At 45.9% G+C, this 13,270-nt stretch overlaps 1 protein-coding gene across 2 annotated transcripts in view; it reads left to right on the top strand.

The window, feature by feature from the left end:
* CNTN5 (contactin 5) overlaps positions 1–13,270 on the top strand; it is an 897,557-nt gene that overhangs the window by 489,454 nt on the left and 394,833 nt on the right. For both annotated transcript variants that reach the window (XM_060234908.1, XM_060234909.1), the window contains one exon: positions 8,688–8,915. In XM_060234908.1, coding sequence (XP_060090891.1) covers positions 8,688–8,915 — 228 coding nt within the window. The remainder of the gene's footprint in view (positions 1–8,687; positions 8,916–13,270) is intronic.

The following is a 13,270-nucleotide window of genomic DNA, read 5'->3' as shown; positions in this document are numbered from 1 at the left end:
ACTTTTCATTTCTGATTCATGAAAGGTTACTCACAATCTGATAAACTCTGTGAAACATGGTCAACATTTGTCTTCTCTATTAATGAAAGTTCTGATATTGTTACGCTTAAGTTCACAGGTTAATTCTTTTGGGAGAGATACTGTCACTAGTTATTTGAAAATGTCCAATGTTTAAAAGGTTTGTTTTCTTTGTTTTAATGTAGGCTCTGCTTAGTGCTGTCTTCTATATAATTTAATGTGCAGTGCCTTAATAATCTTGCTTATTGTCTTTATATGCATGACATTCATTATGAGAAACTTTGGGTTTTTTTAATTATTCAGTTTTGGTATTTATATTTATTGTATCTTTGTGTTACCTGGAAAATGGTCAAGTAATAGTGGAAGGGTTCCCAAACCCGTTCTGAGAAAACTCCAGAAAATACAAACTTTTTTTCTGGAAGTTCTGCAAAGTTTTGGAAAACTTTAATTGGAAGGGTGCCATGTTTCATCTGCTTCTTTACCTCTTCCTCCTACTTTCTTCCATGTTTCAGAACTGAGCCCGGGAGGGCGGGATATAAGAATAAAATAATAATAATAATAATTATTATTATTATTATTTATAACTTTCTAAGGGAAAATGGGAGACAAAATGATTGCCTAGTGCTGGGGACTTTTCTGGAGTTTCCAACTTTATGTATGGATGACTTCAGAGCATATGAACGGAAAAGCAACAGAGGCTCTGAACAAGTCAACAGTCTCCATCAGCAATGGAGGCTGTAAGCATTCTCAGCTTCAGCCAATCCTCTTGGCTGGTGTAGTGGTTAGGAGCGGTGAGCAGTAATCTGGAGAACCAGGTTTGATTCCCCACTCCTCCACAAGAAGTCTTCTGGATGACCTTGAGCCAGTCATTGTTCCTCAGAGCTCACTCTGCCTCACCTACCTCATAAAGGTCTTGTTCTGGGGAGATAGATCCATGTTGGTCTGAAGCACTAGAACAAAGCAGGAGTCAAGTATCACCTTTAAGGCCAACAAACCTTTAATTAGAATGTAAGCTTTCGTGTGCATGCACGCTTCTTCAGACCAGGGATGAGGTACAGTAAGCAGAGCGACATATAGCTTGTGGGGTTTAGAATGCAAAGCGGTACAAAGTTAAAATCCAATAGCAGAATAGTAAAATTAACAAATTCAGAAATTAATTTTATGAGCTCATTCCTCGTCTGAAGAAGTGTGCTTAGAGTGCACGAAAGCTTACATTCTGAATAAAAGTGTGTTGGTCTTAAAGGTGCTGCTTGACTCCTGCTTTGTTCTGGGGAGAGGAAGGGAAGGAGATAATAAGCCACTTTGAGACTCCCTAAGGTGGAGAAAAGTGGGGTATAAAAACCAATTTTTCTCCTTTTCCTCCTCCCTCACAGCATGGAATGAATGGAAAGGAAGTGGTGGGAACTGGAAACTGGCAAAAGGAGAGTGCTGGCATTGATCCATATAGGAGCGGAAATAAGCTGAAATTTGGAGGAAGTGGGACCCAGGTTATAATGGCTGAAGTAATTTCAAATTTGGGAAGATGATTTCAGCTGTATTCCATCCCCATTTCAGAAATTCACCACTGTAACTATGCGTTACTCCAGATGATGAAGACCTGGGGCCTTGGAGTGCTGCTTCCAGTAATAGCAATAATTACCATATGGTATTGTGTGTAGAAGATCCTAATATTGTTTTGGCAGCCTGAAGTTCTAGCTATTTAGCATTATGCACCAGTAGATGGTGAGCAGGACTTTTTGGGGGGCTGAGTGAGCCCTGAAAGAGCGGTGACTGACCCAAGATCGCCCAGCTGGCTTCATGTAGAGAACTGTGGAATTGAACCTGGTGCTCCAGATTAGAATCCATCACTGTTATGTACCAGTCTGGGAGACGCGCGTAGGGCAACATAGTTTATTGCATGGTACAAACACGAGGTAAGAGAGAGAACACGCGGGCCGGGTCCCGCATATATACAGATCCGGAACTATTCACCCTGCTGGCCAGTCCAATGCTGGCCAGCCATATTTCCCGCCACTCGCTGTGATTGGCGGATGACCAGCGCTCTTCGCGGAGGCATCGGGTTGTCACCTTTGCCTCCGCGGCTTTAGCGGACTAACGCTTTATCGATGGTACGTCATAACGAAATGGTTGCGCTGTCTGGAATGATGGCGTTCTACGAACGCCATACACCACACCCCTCCCCCCTCAGTTAGTAACATAGTCCTGTAGGTAGGTGGGAGGCCGGCGCTCTCGAGTCGAACGTCGTGGGGTGGCTTGCGGAGTCGTGATGACTTCGGGCCCCGGCGTCTCCTCGGGAGCCTGAGCATCCGAGGGTTGCGGGGCGAGTTCGGGGGCTTGGTTGACTTCTGTAGGAGGCGGCAGCGACATGGATGGCGGCGGGGTTGTGGTAGGCTCCTCGGGTTGGGCTGCCCCTCTTGTTTCTGTGGGTGCTTCGGGTAGGGTCCTGCGGCGCATCTGGTCGATGTGCCGGCGTAGGATCTGGCCCCCCTCAGTGGATACTTCATAGTGACGGGAGCCCACGACCCGTCAAAAACCTCTGGGAATTCTCGGCACACCTCCCCGAACCCCCCGGCCATGGTCGTTTGTGACACCTCAACTCTGATTCCTAAGGGGCCGAACCACGTGAGGCCCAACAGGGTCGCCAGTGGTCGCTTGACTACCAGGATATCTAGCGGGCCTCTGAAAGACCCTCGCTCCACGCGCACCCTCGCCCACCCCGCGATCTGGACCGGGTTTTTCTGGAAGTCCCGCAGTACAAAGTCGGCCGACCGCAGCTGTCTCTTGTAGCCGGGGTGTAACCGCCTCAGGGTCTCCTCCGCAATTATGGAGATGGAGGAGCCCGAGTCCACCTCCATGAGGCAGGGGGCCCCCTCTATGCGGACCGACACCTTAATCTTGTTGGGGGTGGCCAGGGGCAGGTTCAGTACCTGTAGCGTGGTGGAGGCCGTGGAGTGGAACTCAGCGGCCTCGTGGTGCGTGGTTGGCCGCGGGCGGTGGGGCTTGGCTCGGCAAGCCCGCGCTATGTGACGGGTCTTCCTGCAGCTCCTGCAGTCCCAGGTCCTGTACTTGCAGTCCCGCCGGTCGTGGGGGTCGCCGCAACTGGCGCAGTTCGCTCCTTCGTTGTTGCGTTGGTTCGATCTTTCGTTCGCCCGGGGCCGCTGTGGGGCTCGGGAGGCTGGTCTTGCCGAGCGGTGCATCTGGAGCGCTTCTCCTTCGTCCGGGTGATGGGGGTCCAGCTCCTCGTGGTGGACGGCTTCCGACTTGGCCCTGGAGAATGTCCGGGAGGCGCGCTCGAAGGCCACGGCCTCGCTGAAGGCGCCCTGAAGCGTGAGCTCTTCCTTTGCGAAGAGCTTTTGCTGGAGCCTCTCGTCGCGGAGGCCCCAAGCGAACCGGTCGGCCAAGGTCTCTTCCAAATTCGGGAAGTTGCAGCTTCCGGCGATCTGGCGCAGGGCGGCCAGGTAGTCTGCAGCGGATTCTCCCTGGGCCTGGTCCCTCTTGTGGAAGAGGAACCGTCGGGCCACCCGCGACGGCTGCGGCAGGAAATGGCCCGTGAGGAGGCGGACGACCTCCGTGTACGTTTTCTCCGTGAGGCGGGCGGGCGCCGAGAGACCCTTTGCGATCTCAAAGGTGGCGGCCCCGCAGACGCTCAGGAGCACGTCCCGCTTCATGCCGTCCTCGGTTACTCGATTCGCCCTCAGGTAGCAATCGACTCTCTCCGAATAGGATTCCCATCCCTCGGGCTTCGTGTGGTCGAAAGCTTCGATGTGACTGGTGTTCCCGCTGGTACTGGTCATGGCGGCGGTCGTTGCGAAGTAGCGATACAGCGATGAAGCAATGGGACGACGAGTTGCCCGGGCGTCTCCTTCGTAGCCCTTGTCGAAGGACTAAAATCCCACCTTCGTCGCCACTGTTATGTACCAGTCTGGGAGACGCGCGTAGGGCAACATAGTTTATTGCATGGTACAAACACGAGGTAAGAGAGAGAACACGCGGGCCGGGTCCCGCATATATACAGATCCGGAACTATTCACCCTGCTGGCCAGTCCAATGCTGGCCAGCCATATTTCCCGCCACTCGCTGTGATTGGCGGATGACCAGCGCTCTTCGCGGAGGCATCGGGTTGTCACCTTTGCCTCCGCGGCTTTAGCGGACTAACGCTTTATCGATGGTACGTCATAACGAAATGGTTGCGCTGTCTGGAATGATGGCGTTCTACGAACGCCATACACTACAATCACTCTTAACCACTGCACCATGCTGGCTTCCAATAAAAATAGAAAGCATTAGGTGAGATGGGCCAAAAGTCTAGCTCAGTATAAGGCAGATTCATATGACTGCATCTATTTTCTCACCATATAGTCAAGCTGGCATTTCATAGCAGAGTTTGCAGTTTACTGCCATCAGCACCTGATTGAAGATCATATTTGTCTATCGTGCTTGACAGCTTGCCCATATGTGCTAAATTATAAAGCAGCAAAAGCCCTTGGTGAGTGACAAGAGTGATGGAATGCACAAGCGCATGATGTCTAGCAGTCCAATCTTAGACATGTTTACATGAAAGTAATGGGGCTGCCTCTCAAGTAAGTATATATTAGGATGGGGGTCTAAATGTGAATATGTGGTGGAGGAGGTAGTCTAGGTCTATATCTGCATCTATGCTTCATTAATGGCCAACTAGCAATCTTCATCCAAAGATTTAGTAGGCTGCTTTAATCAATGTGTAAATACCACTCTTGTCCTATCCATTGGCTCAAGGCTCTTTTGGGTCTTTGCACACTGTCCATCTGGCAAAGGAGGTGTTGGCAGCTACATGCATAGATGGTTTCAAGAGGGGGTTGGATAAACATATGGAGCAGTGGTCCACCAGTGGCTATTAGCCACAGAGTATAGATGAAACTCTCTGTCTGGGGCAGCGATGCTCTGTATTCTTGGTGCTTGTGGGGCAACAGTGGGAGGGTTTCTAGTGTCCTGGCCCCACTAGTGGACCTTCTGATGGCACCTGGTTTTTTGGCCACTGTGTGACAGAATGTTGGACTGGATGGGCCATTGGCCTGATCAACATGGCTTCTCTTATGCTCTTATGTTCATACTTCTAACCTTTCTTCTGACACGCCTAAACTTTGTTGCCCCCAAACTGGACAAGAATCCTGTATTCGATCATTTTTTATAAAAGCCAGCCAGGTCTTGATCAGTGTTCCCTCTAAGCTGAGTTAGTGTGAGCTGGCTCATGGTTTTTTAGCCTCTGATTCACATATTTTTGTCCTAGCTCAGAAAAAATGGCCACAGAGCAAGCTACTTTATGCAGTAGCTCACAACTTTAATGCCAGTAGCTCACAAAGTAGAATTTTTGCTCACAGGACTCTACAGCTTAGAGGGAACATTGGTCTTGATCAGTGGCCATCATTGTCTAACTAACACCACCGTCCTAAGCAAAGTTAAAGCAGAGTCACACTTTGTTCAATGCACACTGAGTTCAATGGATGTAACTCTGCTTAGAATAGTCCTATAGATCCTGCTGTTTGGTTCTATCCAGGGGTAGAATTCTAGCAGGATTCTAGCAGCTCCTTTGCATAATAGGCCACACACCTCTGATGTAGCCAGTCCTCCAAGAGCTTACAAAACAGAGCTTTGTAAGCTCTTAGAGGATTGGCTACACCAGGGGGTGTGGCCTAATATGCAAAGACGCTCCTGCTAGAATTCACCCCTGGTTCCATCTGCCCAGCTGCATCAGGCCTTTGAATCGTGGAGATGTGATCCTCTGTAAAGGTGCCCAGAATTTCAGACCACTTGTTATTTGGATCTTACAAAACAATAAATCTAGTGTGTATGATCATCCTCTGGAGGTTTTAAAGCCAGGGTCCCCAACCATTTTGAGCCAGGAAGCACTTTGAAATTCTGACACAAAGTGGTGGGCAAAGCCAAAAATGACTGTCACAAGAGGGGGAATCAACCACAAAATGTCAGAGAGTGAGGTTGTGCGTCCTTCTGATGTAGTGGCAGCTGCTGCTGAAGCAACTTTTTAAAAAATCTGCCCAGCCAATGAGAAATCCAGTGGCCAAGCAGAAGCCCTGCTGGACAAACCTCCACCTGGCTCCACCCACCTTCTAAAAATGCTTGGTGGTCACCATGGTGCCCACTGACACCAACTTGGGAACAATAATATGGTGGAAGGATGATGTCAGGATTTCCAGGCTGGGCAAGGAAACCTAAGCAAGGCCTGTCAAGCCTTTCAAATCCAGTCCTTTATAATCAGCACTGACCTCAGATTGCACAACTCTTACCTCAGACATTTGAATGTAACCTCAGATTTCACTTAAGACATTCGGTTTAGCTACCTTCCTGACAGGCTAGCTTGATACATTGAATGAGATGTGTAATGTACTGAGTTCTGAGACAACATGCTTAGAAGGCAACATACTTTATTGGTGAGTACATCACAAAAAGAGAGCATGGCAGGGCCGGGTCCTCGATTATATACATCTCCCGGAACTACCCCCTTACCTGGCCAGGTCCAATCCTGGTCAGTTAAACTTCCCACCACATATCTTCATAGCTGGAGTGCATTTTGGTCTTTACATCCAGGAATTGGCGGGTGATGATGGATGGCTGGGGCGAGAAATGCCCGGTCAGGAGTTTGCCTACCTCCTCGTAAGTTTTCACGGTGACTTTCGCGGGGGCAGAGAGACCTTTGGCGATCTCACATGTGGCATCCCCACAGGCACTCAGGAGCACGTCTCGCTTCCGGATGTCATCCATAATCACATTCGCCTGTAGGTAGCAGTCGACCCACTCTGCATAGGTCTCCCACCGTTCGGGTTTGGCGGGGTCAAACTCTGCAATGTGGCCCATCATCCCACTCGGGGTTGCCATGGCGGCGGCGGGCACTCCAGCAGCGGTGGTTGCTCCAGCGGCAATGGGCACTTCTGCCCCTCTGGGCTGTGTGCCTTCTTCATCTCCAGCCAGGTCGGCGATTTCCTGATGGGGGGAACTAGCTGCCCATGGACCTGGCTAGCATCCCATCCTCATTGCCAGTGTAATGTACTGAGTTCTGATACGTTTAGAAGGCAACATGCTTTATTGACGAGTACATCACAAAAAGAGAACATGGCGGGGCCGGGTCCCCGCTTATACACATCTCCCGGAACAACCCCCCTACCTGGCCAGGTCCAATCCTGGCCAGTTAAACTTCCCGCCACAGATCTTCATAGGCGGAGTGCATTTTCGTCCTTACATCCAGCGACCTGCGGTTTCCCACTGGTCCCCTCTGCACGCGCGCACTCACACTGTGTTGTAAATTCAGGGACTGAATTGCAAGACACAAGATATTTCATGTAGAGGCACATAAGGTTTATCTTAAAGTAGGGTAGTCCCACATGAACTGAACTGTGTTCCCTGTCTAAACATCTAAATCACTCTTAAGATACAGAGTCATCTTGTCAGTATGGGAGGATTTGTGGTTATATGTCCTTGAATTTTAGTTCTAGTTTTAATTATCTTGAGAGGGAGGGGGCTGGACGAGGGAGATGGTTTTAATGGTAGTAAAATACAATTGTATTATATTTATTTTGTTAGCTACCTTGGTGGTCCTCATGAGGTCTGAAAAGGGGAAGATACAAATTTTGTCTAATAAATACAATAAACAACTAGACTATCAGGTTACTTGACTGGTGGGGCTTGAGCTCTCGTTTGGGAATATCTTGCTGTTCTCTGCTGGCATTTAAAGGTTAAGCATAGCTATATTCTTATATTGTGGGTTGCTTTAGCTGGTGTTCATTTGAATTGTAATGTGGTCATCTTGGGGTGGACATTGTGGGTGGGGTGGAGTTGTATTTTTGATGTTTTATTGCAAAGGTGTGTTCTGCTTTGTATTGCAATTTGAGGTTTTATTTCATTTCTCGTGTTTTATTATGTTTTACACCTTTAGGCTGAGATTTTTTTTAGAAAACATGAATCACTAAGTACCCTAGGGGTGGACAGGGGGCTGTGCCTGCTGTACAAAAATGGTCACTTAAAAGGTAAACTGCAATCCTGTGTAGCATTTACCTCAAACTAAGTACATAGGCTTAGACTGTATAGCATTGCTCTGTAAGCAGGCAGTCCTAAACAGTGTACATCTCACTTTGTTCAATGAGGCTTACTTAGGGCTTTTTTTAGCAGGAACAGACAGGAACAGGGTGTCAGGGGGTGTGGCACAATATGCAAATGAATCTTGCTGTGCTTCTCCTACCAAAAAACCCTTTGCAGAACAATGGTGACACCAAGGGGTGCGGCCTAATACGCAAATGAGTTCCTGCTGGGCTTCTTCTACCAAAAAAGCCCTGGGCTTACTCCAAGGAAAGTAGGGTCACCAACCACTAGCTGGGATCTGGCGATCTCGTGGAATTACAACTGATCTCCTGACTCCAGATATTGCTGGTTTATTATTAATTTATTTAAAACATTTATTCCACCTCCCCTTGAGAAAATAGCTGCTTTGAAAGGTGGGCTGCATGAAACTGTACCCTAATAGATGTCCCTCCTCCCTAAACCCCACACTCCCAGGCTCCACCCTCAAATCTCCAGGTATTTCCATACCCAGAATTGGCAACCCTAAAGGAAAGCACTTGTAGGATTGCACCCAAAGTGTCTCATCTCCAGCTTGGAATCCATGTTTTTTTCTTCTTTTCTAGAATATTCCAAAGCTGTCCCAGGAATCCCTCCTTCATACGCTGCTGTCTTAAGACTGAAATCTGCCAGTTCACCTTATTCCTCCTCTGCCTTTAACTCAAAGAGCCGGCAACGATCCAGCAGCAGCCCTGACTTGGGAAGCATCTCTGCACCAAGCTGGCGAGGAGCAGCCCAGCATTATCACTCCCCGACAAACCTCCAACACGCCTCCGAGGCCTTCAAACATGATGGTACGTTCAGTTCTGCCTTGGGGGGGGGGGGGCTTTGTAAAGAAAACACAGATCTGTGGTGCTAACATTTTCTAAAACTATTTATTACATTCAAATTGTTTCGTATCTGCCACTAAATTTCAATAAACAGCATTCAGCAAAAAAGCACCTTCCTGTAAATCTCTGAGATTAATCTTAAAATGAGCCCTTTAAATGTATTTCCTAGGGTTCTTTTCTTCTTGAAGCCATAGTAACATAATTGTGGGAAAGTAGAGACGAAATGAAATTGCATTACAACTCAAGCTGATCTGTATTACTTATGTTTGTATCTTTGAAAGTCAATAGAAGGGGGTTTGAGAAACTAATATATTTCTCCCTTGATTCCTGCGCGATGTTTATCAAATTGACTATTCTCTGTAACTCTAGTTATATCTCCTATATCTGCGATGTTCTATTTATCAAACTAATTTTATCATAAATCAAACACTTTCATAGAAGTTTTCCATTTCCCCTTTAACACGCCTTCGTATTTCCCAAAGTAAAAAAAAAACTTCCAAGATGACAAATATTCCCTTTCATTTGATAGCTTTTTTTTCTCTCCACCCAGCATTTTTTCTTTTTGTCTCATGAATCTTTAATAAGGATTTAATATTATTTATTGTTAGTCCTAAAAAAAAAGAAAGAAAGAAACTTCCAAGGGTAATTTATTAAAATCCAATTATGAAAATAACTAAAAAAATTAGAGCAGTACAACTGGTAATGATCGTGACATTTTGAAACATACCTCAACAATGTGGTAAGTGCATATGGTGAATTAAAAATCAGCTGCCTGGACAAAAATAGTGCATCATATAGATGGGATTTGTGTAGCAGAGATGATCTCTTTACCTGTCCCTCCTAGGTTGAAATGAATATATTTCCTCGATCCACTATTTTATTGTTCTGGAGCATAACTTTATTCTGCATAACATTCCCATTTAATTTCCAGTTTATTAACATACATAATATATCATCTGTCATTGAGACATGGTTAACCAGCTCTGGGTAGGGAAATATCTGGAGATTTTGGGGGTGCTGCACGGGAAAGGGAGGGACCTCAGTGTATTATAATGCCTTACAGGGCTTTTTTTGTAGTAGTAGAGACTCCTTTGCATATTAGACACCGCCCCCCCCCCCGATGTAGTCAATTTTCCAAGAGCTTACAATAGGCCCTGTACTAAGAGCCCTGTAAGTTCTTGGAGGATTGGCTATATCAGGGGTGTGTGGCCTAATATGCAAAGGAGTTCCTGATACAAAAAAATGCCCTGATGCCTTAGAATCCACTCTCCAAAGCAGCCATTTTCTCCAGGGGAACGGATCTCATTTGTCTGGAGGCCAGTCATAATTGCAAACTAGAGGTTGGCTACCTGGAAGCTGGCAACTGTGCAAGGCAGATATAAAAGTGCAGCGACAATAACAGCACAATAAAACGAGGCTATATATTTTGCAGAATATGAAACAGGAACGGTATGATGCATTGCATATGTTGGATTTCAGAATTAGAGTTCCAAGATTTTTTTTAAAAACTGGATTCCAGAGTTACAGGACACTGTACTACAAACAGTCTAATGTATCCAGTCAGCCATGCGGTATACAAGAGGAGAAAAATGTTGGCAGAGTTCTTTTGCGGCTATCAGGACCCTAAACTGATCAAGAGTAACAGAATCTTTATTTGTGGAACTAACAAACTGGATTGGAAAGAGGAGAGATAAACCTAGCTGCCTTCCTAGCTGATAAAGAGACAGTGTGAGTTATAGAAGAATAGCCTGAGAATAGAATTCTACAGACAGACAAATAAAAACCTCTTACTCCCCTCGAAAGTCCTGTCTAGCTAGAGCGTGCTGCCCCCTGCAGGATCTTCTTTCCTCTTCTATGTAAGCAAGACTTTGCTGTATTCCAACAGGAATGAAGGCTGTCTAACGATTTTGCAGGCAATTAAAAGTGAAATGTTGTTGCCTATAGAGAAATTACCCTACTACAGAATTCTGTTTTATTACATCCCTCTTCCTTCTATGAAAATTCCCTCCCCAACAGTTCCATTGTATATTTTGTGAACTAACAGAAGTGTGGGATTCTTTCTTGCCTCACCAGGCAGCCTTTTCCACAAAGTGGAGGGCCACAAGAACAATTTTAAGGGAATCTCTGAAATTAAATCTGGAATAAGAGCATATGAAGTCAGATGCAGCTCTCACTGTTCCTTACATTGTTTGATATCATCCAGGCTCAGTTTTATTCTTAACTTCCATTAACATTTAGGTTTGTTTCAGTGGGAAACATCTTTCCATGTATAGTTTTAAAACATTTATCATCCCATTGGCAAGACATTTCGGAATCTTTATCCTGAGCTGAATGTATACACTAAGTGAGCGATAGTGTAGGGCCTCAGATTATAAGGGGCCTATAAATAAAATCTCCATAAACAATTCTTTTTTGTACTGATTTCCCCATTTTTGTTCATCCCTTGGCCTCTTAAACTTGGATAATTTGTGGACTCATACCTTGGCTCTGGCCCTCACCTAAGATCTCTCACCTCCAAATAGTCCTTGCCCCCCCAAAAATAATGGCCATCAGCAACAGGGTTGCCAGGTCTGTGTTGGAAAATACCTGGAGACTTTGGGGGTGGATCCAGAGGATGGTGTGGTTTGAGGCAGGGAGGGGCCTCAGCATGATACAAGGCCATAGAGTCAGTTTGGAGTAGTGGTTAAGTGTGTGACCTCTTATCTGGGAGAACTGGGCTTCGTTCCCCACTTCTCCACATGCACCTGCTGATGTGACCTTGAGTCAGTCACAGTTTCTCACAGAGCTGTTCCTCTCAAGAGCAGTTTCTGTTAGAGCTCTCTCAACCCCACATACCTCGCAGGGTGTCTGTTATGGGGAGGAGAAGGGAAAGGAGATTGTAAGCCACCCTGGTACTCCTTCAGGTAGTGAAGGAGTGGGATATAAATCCAATCTCTTTTCTTCTCATCTTCCACACTTCAAAGCAGCCATTTTCTCCAAGGGAGCTGATCATTGCCAGCTGGAGATCAGTTGTAAAAGCGGGAGGTCACCTGGGGGCTATGTGCATTGGGTGGATATAACAAGGATTGCAGTATACAGAATGTATAACCTCCCAAGAAAAATTACTGTAACGGTGCTCAGTAATTCAGTCCATATATTAAAAATTACCCAAAAAAATCATAGAGTAATATATGCAAAAAGGCATAGCTACTCAAAATCTAACTCTGTGAAATGTGTACAAACATAATACCTATGCTACATGCTGCATTAATCCACAAGTCAAAGTGCATACAACGAAAATTCCAAATAAAGTGTAGCCTTCATAATTTGCAAATATCAGAAGAATCAAGACAAAGATTCTGGAGGGTCAGTTCTCCTCAGATGTATGGTTCACATTCCGTTTGCATGAGAAATCCCAGGTACAAGTCTCATTCTGATAACCTTCATCAGTGAACCCACTTGGATATACAAGGTAGCCAATGACCACCAAAACTATGCAGAGTTCTTTGTTGTCAATCCACAGGAAAAAGTAATTTATTTTCTCTCGTGCACCATCACAACTTCAAAGCTTGACGAAAGCACTATTTTCAGCATGGTATAGCCTCCAGCCTAGAAGCTGGCAACCCTAATTCAGCAACAGTGTGACATAAGAATATAAGAGAAGTCACGTTGGATGAGGCCAATGGCCCATCCAGTCCAACACTCTGTGTCACACAATGACAAAAAAAAAAAAAGAGGTACCATCAGGAGGTCCATCAGTGGGGCCAGGTTACTAAAAGCCCTCCCACTGTTGCCCCCCCAAGCACCAAGAATACAGAGCATCACTGCCCTAGACAAAGAGTTCCAACAATATGTTGCGGCTGATAGCCACTGATGGACCTCTGCTCCATATGTTTATCCAATCTCCTCTTGAAGCTGTCTATGTTTGTAGCCACCACCACCTCCTGTGGCAGTGAATTCCATGTGTTAATCACCCTTTGGGTGAAGAAGTACTTCCTTTTGTCCATTCTAACCTGACTGCTTGGCAATTTCGTTGAGTGTCCACGAGTTCTTGTATTGTGAGAAAGGGAGAAAACTACTTCTTTCTCTACCTCCTCTATCCCATACATAATCTCGTAAACCTCTATCATGTCACCCCTCAGTCAATGTTTCTCCAAGCTAAAGAGCCCCAAGCATTTTAACCTTTCTTCATAGGAAAAGTATTTCAACCTTTTAATCACTCTAGTTGGCCTTTTCTGTACTTTTTCCAATGCTATAATATCTTTTTTGAGATGTGATGACCAGAATTGTACAACAGTACTCCAAATGTGGCCGCACCATCAATTTTTACAGGGATATTA

Source organism: Heteronotia binoei, chromosome 3 (genome assembly GCF_032191835.1).
Source record: "Heteronotia binoei isolate CCM8104 ecotype False Entrance Well chromosome 3, APGP_CSIRO_Hbin_v1, whole genome shotgun sequence".
Lineage (NCBI taxonomy): Eukaryota > Metazoa > Chordata > Lepidosauria > Squamata > Gekkonidae > Heteronotia > Heteronotia binoei.
This window is presented reverse-complemented; position numbering and strand designations above follow the sequence as displayed.